Genomic DNA, 9643 nt, shown 5'->3' with positions numbered 1-9643 from the left:
TGTTGAAGTCGACCACACCTGACCAAGTCTCCAATGCGGTTTTTTACTTTCTTTGCGAACATCGAAAGCACAACAGGGTGCATTTCATTGTCATTAGCTCATGATAATACCCACTCAGAGCACCTTTCTTTCCAAATGTTCTAAAGCTTCTGTCTAATTTGCTCACTTCGGCATCCATATCTTATCTTCTTGCAGAAGCGTCCGAATTGTGTAGCATCAAACTTGCATTATTTGTTCCAACTTTGAAGTGGCCTAAAAGAAGAGCACAAAAGAGGTGAACTATCGAATGATATCTGTGAACTTGCTTAATTTATCCACACGGCATGTGAGGTTCATCCAAAGCTACACTATGTAAGAAATGAACAAAGAAGATACACTTATAGGAGATACGGGTGGACAAGCCGCGTCTCCTATGAGTGCGTTCCCAACGTCAAAGGACAACCCGCGTCTCCTATGTACCCATGTAGGAGACGCGGATATACAAGCAGCGTCTCCCATAACATACGAGACGTGGATTAGAAAAACGTGTCTCGTGTCTAGGAGATGCAGTTTTAGAATCCGCGTCTCATATGTACTCACATTGGAGACGCAGATTAACAAATCATGTCTCCAAAAGCATGATGTATCATAGGAGACGCGGATAAAGACACGTCTCCAATAGCAGTTACGAGAGATGCCTGGATTGGAACTTTTTATCAACTGCATTTAATTTCTCGCGTCCGGATCCAGCGTCCGCGCATCCTCTCCCCCGTCCTCTCTCTCCTCTCATTTTCTTTCTCTCCTCTCCTGCTCCCCCACCCCGCCGCCACCACCACGCACCAGCCGCTCCTCCTCACCATGGCGGCATTATCCTTGGCGCCACCAGAGATGGGATCCTCCATGCACGCCTTGCCGGGGACAAGGTTCTCCGCTCGCGCCGCCGAGGACGGGGTCCTTCGCTCGCGCGCCACCGCTGGGGACGAGGTCCTCCGCTCACGTATGTCGGAAGCGCTCCCATCGCCACTACCGGGGACGGGGTCCTCCGTGCACTACATGTTTGGGTAAGAACCCTAGATCCGGCCGCTGCTTCCTCGGCTACGCGCTGCCCACCTCCGCACTCACGGCAAGATCTGTGGTGTGCAGGCCACGACAGCCACGAGATTTGCTGCGGGCAGGCCACAACAGCTAAGATCTATGGTGATGCTAAGATACTCAGTGCGCGGGTCATGCCTCAGCAGCGAGAAGGCAAAGGGCCCAGCCCCTACACGGAGAAGGTGGCGAAGGAGGAGGATCCCGCGTGGCCGCGCCTCTCCCTGGTCCACAACCTCACGCGGGTGGTGGCACGTCTCCGCTCATCCACTCCACCAGTCTTCTCTACCCCTCATCGTCTCCTCTACCCAGGTAGTTTCACTGCAAAAACAACCCCTACGGTCCGCAGGAATCAAACCCAAGACCTCCTGCCTCGCATATAGTTTCCTTACCATTCCACCTACACAGCACATGTGACTCTAGACATGATGCTTTTATTTTAAACTGACCCGTGAAGAACTCTTTAGTCATTAGTCCCGGTTGGTGGCTCCAACCAGGACTAACGATCCCAACCCCCTAGCCGTTGGACACGAAACTAATGCTTTCATTAGTCCTAGGCACAATGCCAACAGGAACAAATGACAAAAATGAATGACCATCTCTGTACTAGTGTTTCTTCTCTCCCTTTTGTCTTCGAGCCTGCCCCTCTACTGCTTGAGCCTCCCCTCTGCAGCTTGTGCATCTTCTGCTCTACGTACTGCTCATGCAAAACTCTGCTAACCTGATTGGTAATGGGGACAATATGTTGAAAACAACTCTAGCGTGGTATGAGTTTGAAAAGTTTGTTCTAATTAAACATATAGTACTAATCTATCATTTGCTTTGCTATGATGCGTTTTCATGCTTGCAAGACAATTGCAAAGCTCAGGCAGGATATCGTTTGTGATGAATGTATTATGCTCGGACATGGGTATTTCAGAGTAGTACTGGAAGTTCTAAAGCTAGCAGCACCAAATGGCAAGCTCTTCCAGGTGCTATGCACAGGTACAGTAATCTAGTTTGCAAGATGTGTTTTTCCCACACATGTTAAGCAACACATGCTTTGGTATCAGATAATGCACCAACAAATGATAGATTATGTGATTACTTGCTGGAAGGTATGTTTGAGGCCATCTCAATTCAGGCATCGGCTTAGGTAAATATAAATCTTCAGCAGTGCAAAAGACTATTTATGTTGTTAACTTGACCTTTTATATCTTGCAAATCAGGCTGTAGCATATTACTACCTGGACTTGCCAAAAGCATATATCCAGTAACCTTTTCTGTCTTTCAGGCTGTGGTGCTCTTTGCAGGGATGGTTATGGGACATATCTTGGCTTCTGGACTTCTGGATCAAACTATCAGATGATCCAGTAGATAGTATTCACTAACATGGCTCAAAGTGAAAATTCAAGGTTTAGTTCTTGTAGAATGCCATTAGATTCAACTTATGTACTAATTCAGATCAGTGGCATTAGGAACTGCTGAAAATAAGATAGCAGATTAGAGGAGGCATTGTGATGTATGTATGAGCACAAATGTATGAACAGATGTATGTTTCTGTGATCAGAGGAGGCACTATGATGTATATATGGCCTATTTTTTTATCAATTTTTGTCACCTATTTTTTTAGTTTGTCATAGGAGATGCTGGTTGCCAACCCGTGTCTCCACTGACCCTCTTATTGGAGACGCGGATTGGACATAACGTGTCTCCTATGACCGTCATAGGAAACACGTTTTCCCAATCCGCGTCTCCTATAGTCCTATGTAAGGGTCATTGGAGATGTAGGTTTGTAAAACGCGTCTTCAGTGACCCTCTCATAGGAGACGCGGAAAGACCGCGTCTTCTATGACTTCACATCAGAGACGTAAATTTACCTCTCTCATAGAAGTCCTATGACTTCACATTAGGGACGTGAATTTGGAGACGCGAAAAAATACGTCTCCTATGTGAGTTAATTATAGAAGTGTCCTAATCTTCTCCTGAGCAAGTAGCACTTGTTAAAGAATACGGAGCACATAAAATAGCCACAATCAATTTGATCTGAAGCATCCTGATCTTCTCTTGGCAAGTACTCGTTAGTGCCAGCCTAGTATTAGATGCACAAGGCATCCGAACAGACCTAACTTAACTTCAGATCTGCTAAAGTGCTGAGTTAGCTTAGGGTCAAGCTTTAAGATAGCTGACTGAAGGCAGCTGAGGCAGACATTGTAGAGTGGGAATAGCACTTATCTACAATAGAAGCATGAGAATCGATTTGAGCCACTCAATGAGCCCTGGATGGCACATGCAAATGAAGACAAGTTTCCCTTTTTGCTTGGAAGTGGAAGACTAGGGAGGAAAAGTAAAGATGCATGCATAATTGAAAGGGTGCATCTCTCGATTTAGAGTTTTGCTGATTTCTAGACTACTCGTGAAGCATTCATCAATTAAAATCTGAATTTATCGATCACTTCATTTCTCATTGAATGAAAGCTCTCTTCCAATATTTCCTACTACATATATTCCATCCATAGTCAAGTACACATTGTTTTAGAATTCCTGAATCAACCTTAAAAACTTTGACCCATTTCATACACTCAAAAGTATTAAGGCTTCTTTCGGATATGAAATTTTCAAAAAATAAGGAAATATACAGTACTAGAGTGCTTTAGCACCTCAAATCCAAAAGATGGAAAACATAGGGAAACCACGGGAATGGCCATTTAATGGAGAAAAGGAAAAAACACATGAATTGGAAGAGAGAGATAGACACAGGAATTTCATAGAAATTGTAGAGGTTCAATCCTTTGTTCGGAAGGGCTCCACATGATTTTTTCCTATAGGATTACAATCCTTATGAATTTCTTCTATTTTATTTTGTTCCAAATAAAAGGAGGCCTAAGATGAATCACAATTGCAATTGATATTAGTATATTTGTCATTATTTATTACAATATTTATATATTTTTTGTTTACTAAGATATAGTTAGAGAAAACAATGACCAAGAATTGATCAGTACATAGCATTGTTAGCATGTGTGTGTGTGTATGTGTGTGTGTATCTTCGAGGTCCCTTATCTTCTATAGTTGTAGCAAGTGTGCAGTTACTCTTCCAGCCTTAAGGGAGTGAAAATTCTAGAAATATATCTTACAGAATGCATACATTTTTTAATTAAAAAATCACTATCATAAAGAAGGTATTAACAAATCTTGTGGAAAAAATTGCTAACTAAAATAAAAGAAGGGCAGTACCTTATCATTTCTATAACAACAATTCACTATGCTCGAGCCGGAATAATATTTGGTCGAGTTCGGATCAGCCGCATCCAAAGCCAAAGCCAACAATGATGCCTAACCATCTAGCACCACAAATTTGGTCGACCGGCAACGAGATTATTATTCCTAGCCCAGATATTGGGTAGGCGGAAGATCAATTAGCATCGTTCCTTTGCAAGATATGATAGTCTGGGAGCTCACTTTTCGACCTGATTCGATCAATTATTAGAGCATGCCGCGAATTGATCTTTGCACAAACAGATCGGTGATCGTTGCTACTACACTTTACAATCTTATGAATGAGCATCTACAATCTTATGGAAGTTAAAAGTTTAGCCATGAGAGATTATAAATTTAATTGTGCGCGTGGTGCTCTGCATGGTGGGCATTATCTGGACTTTTTTAGATTATGGATAGTTCCGGCCTCGGCATTCGCAGGTTGAATGCTCACAGCCAAAAGGCATTATTTGGACTACCACCAAGCATGAATGTGATATGCCATTATGAACATACAATTGAGAGCGAAGTCCAAATCAAATTTGTTTTGGTGCTACTATACTGCTTATTGGGAACAGAAGTAATCTTGCCTCTTAAACTGGATTCTGAGGAGACACGATGAACCATCCATATAAGAACCGAACTGCAGCAAAGGTCCATAGCCGATTCCTTTTTTGGAGTTCTAGCTACTAGGGGCAGGCCCCAGTCAATCATGCATTGCATAACATGATCAAAATGTCTACAGCAGTGCAGCACCAGTCCGGGAACATCATTTTTCCGCATACGAGACTCCCAACGCAAAACATGTTCAGTTCACTGGAAGATTGCTCCAAGATTACAAGCACAGATCAGCGTTTCTCTTGACCCCAGCTTGGCAAGAGCAACGATCCAGCGTCAGCTTGCCCACTATGCTCCACTCCACTAGCGCTCCAAACGTTCTGGTCTTGGCATCCTTTTCTCCAACCAGGACAGCCACCGCGCGCACCCGTATAATCGTTCCAGGTACTTCATGTGGCCTGGTTGTGGGCATACATAGCAGTGCCCAGGTCTTCAGACTTCAGTATGGGGATTATCATTGGCTCTCGTATCAGCTGCATATGATTCCTCCAACTCCCATTCTGGAATTAGCCAAAGTTTCCTTAGTTGCCATATATTCAGGGCTAAAATGCTTTTTTCTTACTAAACTAAAGCATCGCAACTGATTCAAAGCCACGTTCTGCCGTCTACTGGACACTCAAAAATAGATGGTGAATGACTGAACATTGGAGGCCAGATTTCTTGGACTGGGAAAACTGTGCCCACAACGCCAATTTGTGCCCACAACGCTAACGTTCTACACTGAACTTCTTCATTTAAATTCAAGCCCGTCATTCGGCACCATTTCAGAGGACATGTCAATCGAGTCCCTTTTAGCATCGACATTAATGTTCTGATCGCGCGGCCTCTGCAACCTGTATTGTTCTGTCTAGCCATATATCACACGTTATGATCTGGATTCTTAACCCAATATCTCAAATAAGTACGCAAAGTACTAAATAAAGCAGGTTTCAGGAAACCAAAGAGCAAGATTACACAGTTTGAGGCCGTGAAATTTCCAAAACACACGCTCTGAACGGGCAAGCAAGTGGCTGCTACTGGTGGACACGAGACAAAACAAGCAAAGGCAATAACCATTGTTACATAGTACTCCCTCCTCCCTCCGTCCAAAAAAATAAGTTACCCTGAAATTTAAAATTTATCCCATAAAATAAGTCATCCAGCTTCCAGCTTTTGGACAATTTTATGGGTCCACAATCCTTAACAAATCCATCTCGCATCCCTTCTTTCTCTTCCAATTTGTTATTCCGGCGGCAGCACTAAAGGAAGCAACAAACCTGCTGCATGGCGTCAAAAATTAATATCGGCAGCAACCTACATGCAGCCATGTAGATCCCTTAATTACCTGACTAATATGTCCGAGATTTGCTGGTATAACTTCTTTTTTTTGACGGAGGGAGTAAGTATCAAAACAAAACCCATCATTACATAGTACATTATAATGCTATGCACCATGCATGGTCAGACTGAGTAAGGAAAAAGACTTGCACATATTTTTCTACCGGGACAGAAAGCTAGACAGATCTAGTGAAACCTCTATATTTTGGGGGGAAGCTGCTCGACGTCGACGATGATGGCGAGGTTTAAAATTTTCACGAGGTGGACGTGATGATTTTCACGGCATCAACGCCGCGAATTCGGTTTTGGCCCCGATCAGATCAGGCCCCGGGCGCTGCTCATCGATTCTGTACGTGTGTATGAACTCGCACAAGATGTGACCTGTCCTGTTGTAAAATGAGGCTGTCTACGAGGGGAAAAACTGTTGAGGTCAGTTCGTCGAAACGTATGCTCTGGCATCTTCGCATCTGCTGGATTTGGTTACGGTCGGACATCAAAGACTTCTCCAGACGAATTTAGCTGTTCAGGAAACACGATGTTGCAAAAGGAAAAAAAAATAACAAAATAAACATTGTTCTAGGAAAAGATCAAATGCTGCAGCACATGCACATTATTCATCACCTGTGAAAAGGAAAAATACAAAGAACATTACGTTGATTATATGTTATCCAGTTAATAGTGGATTAATGATACTAGTAACAAATAATAATAATCATAAATCACGAAGCGGTTCCGTGCATGATGCAAAGATGAAATAATCAGTTCCGAAGAAGGATCGACCGGAGTAGCAAAGCCCCTGCTTGAATCAAAGCAGACTAGTCGTAATTCGCCTAAAAATTAAGCGGCCCAAGTTTTGCATAACCGCTGCGCTAATCAATCACAATGAATTCATCAGCAGCCCCAGCCCATCTCCGGCGAGGAAGAGGAGGATCCGGCGTAGTAGGCCGGGTCCGCCAGCAGCTCGGCGATGAGCTGGTCCACCCCGGTTTCCTTGTCGCAGTCCAGGATCGCGTCAATGAACGCCGCCGCGCCGTCGTCGCCGCCGCCACCGTCACCGCACGCGCGGCCGCCAGCACCGCTGCTGCTCCCAGCAGCCAGAACGCTGGCGGCGGCGGCCTCGTGGTGGTACTGGTCAAGAGCCTGCTGCGCCTCGGACGCCGCGGCCGCGGCCGCGGCGTCGTCGGCGAGGAAGTCGCTCCACTTGAGCTGCTGCCCGTGGTCCGCGGCCGGCGACGCGGGCGCGTCCGCGTCCACGCGCGCGATAACGGCCTGCTGCTGCTGCGGCGGCGGCGGCTGCAGGATGCCGGCGGCGTGGTACGCGACGTCGTGGACGAGCGGGAGCGCCGCCGGCGCGGGGAGGTACGATGAGGAGGAGCCGCCGCTGGGGGAGTGCGCCGGCTGCGGCGGGCGGATGGCGAGCGCGCCGATGCTGTGCATGAGGTCGGCGATGGGGCGGTGGGTGATGGGGTCGATCCCGCGCTGCCGCAGCTTCTTGCTCAGCTTCGTGTTCCAGTAGTTCTTCACGTCGTTGTCCGTGCGCCCCGGCAGCTGGTTCGCGATCAGAGACCACCTGCAAACAAAACGCATGCATTTCATCCATCCAGTAGCTGGCTATGAGTGACTATGAGTGATCTTCGTCGAAGAGGATCGGAGGTTCCAATCATCTTTGCATAAGCGCACGCATTGCGTATGCCACTGCTCGATCGTACAGTTCGTTATCGCTCTCAGAGCTCCAACGGTCTCGAGGACGGTGTCACGTCATCCTTGTTCGCATCGCGAATCAAGATTGGATCCATCAGCAACGGCACATATGCGGTAGCTAGGGCTTGTTTGGGAGAGGTGAATAATATCTCTAGAATTTGTTAGGATTCAATTCAAATCTGAACTAAATCTTCATGATTTGTTAGATTGAGATCTTGATGCCACCTTTGCAGGCAAGCAAGCAACTGGCAGTATTTTTCATGACAAATAGTATACGTGTACCATTTTGCATCAGAAGTGCAGAACAGTGTTCAGAAGAATCATGCACGGGGAATCAGATTTTTGTTCCTTTTTCTCCCAATTTGAAGAGAAGTAGCACGTGTATTTCAGAATTCAGATTTTAATTTTGTTGTGTAAACACTGTCTGATGTGATAACTTGTTTCAGATCTGCATTAACATAGATCGATGAATTGCCCTTATATACAGTCCTACTGGATCTAAACACTACTCTATCTGTTCCAAATTATATAACTTTATCCAACTTATCTAACTTTGATCAAATTTTCAAAAAAAATCATCAATATCTAAAAATATCAGATTGATTTTATTTGATCCTCCGTGATGTATGCCTTGATTGTGCATTCGTTTGACATTCTAGAAATTATTATAGTTTTCTATCGCGATCTGGTCAAATTTAGACAAATTTGAATTGGGGGGAATCAAAAGTGAACTATAATTCTGACTTGATGGAGTAGTTCCTAACTGACAAGTTCAAAGACAGTGCATGCATGTTGAAGTACTACCACAGTACTACCTTTACAAACAAAGCAAATGATCAAAAAGAAAAAAGAAAAAACAGCCGGGTTGCAGCAATGTACTGTAGTGTACGTACCTGCTCCCGAGCATGGCGTGGAGGGTGACGATGAGGTCCTCCTCCTCCTGGGTGAAGTTCTCGTGCTTGAGGTTGGGGCGCAGGTAGTTGGTGTACCTCAGCCTGCAGCTCTTGCCGCACCTCTTAAGCCCTGCAACCATGCACGCACCCTCGTCAGTTCCGGCCCCGCCCGGCCATCTCATCATCAGCAAAGCAACCCATGCAAGGAAAAATGATGACCTGCTCTCTGGGGCACGTTGGTCCAGTTGCCGGTGCCATGGGTGGAGGTGTAGGCCAGCAGCTTGGCGTCCTCCTCCGGCGTCCACGGCCCCTTCTTCACGTTCGCCTTGTCGCAGCACGGCGGCCTCCCCATCGACGACCTCTCTCTCCGCTCACTCTTTCTCTCTCTCCCCCTAACCCCCTCCCTCCCTGTGCATCAAAGATTATGGTGAGCCCGAGAGCTAGCCCTGATGTCGCCTGATGATATCACTACCGGAGAAAAGGTGACAGTACATATAGACAGAAACCCTGATGGATGGAGATCGAAGAAGCCTGCCTCCCCTGCTGCAGCCTGCAGGAGGCACGGTAACAACATGCTGGGAGAGGTGGAGGCACATGACCATGGCGTGACCATTTAACAAGCTGGTGGCAATGGTGTGGTTAGTGTCAATCACGCACAAAAGATTCCTTTTTTTCTGCAGTACATTAGGGGAGGAGCCATAGGTTAATGGCGGCGGGCAGTATAATAGGGCGCCCGCGTAACTGCATCCCTCCGGCAAATCAACAGCTTAGGCCGGAGGGGTATAGGCTAATCTATATTCCGGGCCCTG

The 9643-nt window shown here is 46.0% G+C and overlaps 1 protein-coding gene and 1 long non-coding RNA gene across 2 annotated transcripts; one reads left to right on the top strand and one right to left on the bottom strand.

The window, feature by feature from the left end:
- The first annotated feature begins 749 nt into the window (after nt 1-749).
- LOC112888555 lies at nt 750-2654 on the top strand. Its single transcript, XR_003227838.1, has 4 exons — nt 750-1040; nt 1123-2052; nt 2121-2203; nt 2342-2654. It is a non-coding gene; the product is annotated as an uncharacterized LOC112888555 (long non-coding RNA).
- A 4295-nt stretch (nt 2655-6949) lies between these two features.
- On the bottom strand, nt 6950-9209 carry LOC112888554 (myb-related protein Zm38-like). Its single transcript, XM_025954788.1, has 3 exons — nt 9054-9209; nt 8835-8964; nt 6950-7810 (listed from the first exon to the last, which is right to left on the bottom strand). Exons 1-3 carry the CDS (start codon nt 9184-9186, stop codon nt 7132-7134), a joined length of 942 nt encoding a protein of 313 aa, XP_025810573.1. The 5' UTR covers nt 9187-9209; the 3' UTR covers nt 6950-7131.
- Nucleotides 9210-9643: the final 434 nt, after the last annotated feature.

This window comes from Panicum hallii, chromosome 4 (genome assembly GCF_002211085.1).
Source record: "Panicum hallii strain FIL2 chromosome 4, PHallii_v3.1, whole genome shotgun sequence".
Taxonomy (NCBI): Eukaryota; Viridiplantae; Streptophyta; class Magnoliopsida; order Poales; family Poaceae; genus Panicum; species Panicum hallii.
The sequence above is the reverse complement of the archived record's forward strand: the minus strand, read 5'-3'. Positions and strand labels throughout refer to the sequence as shown.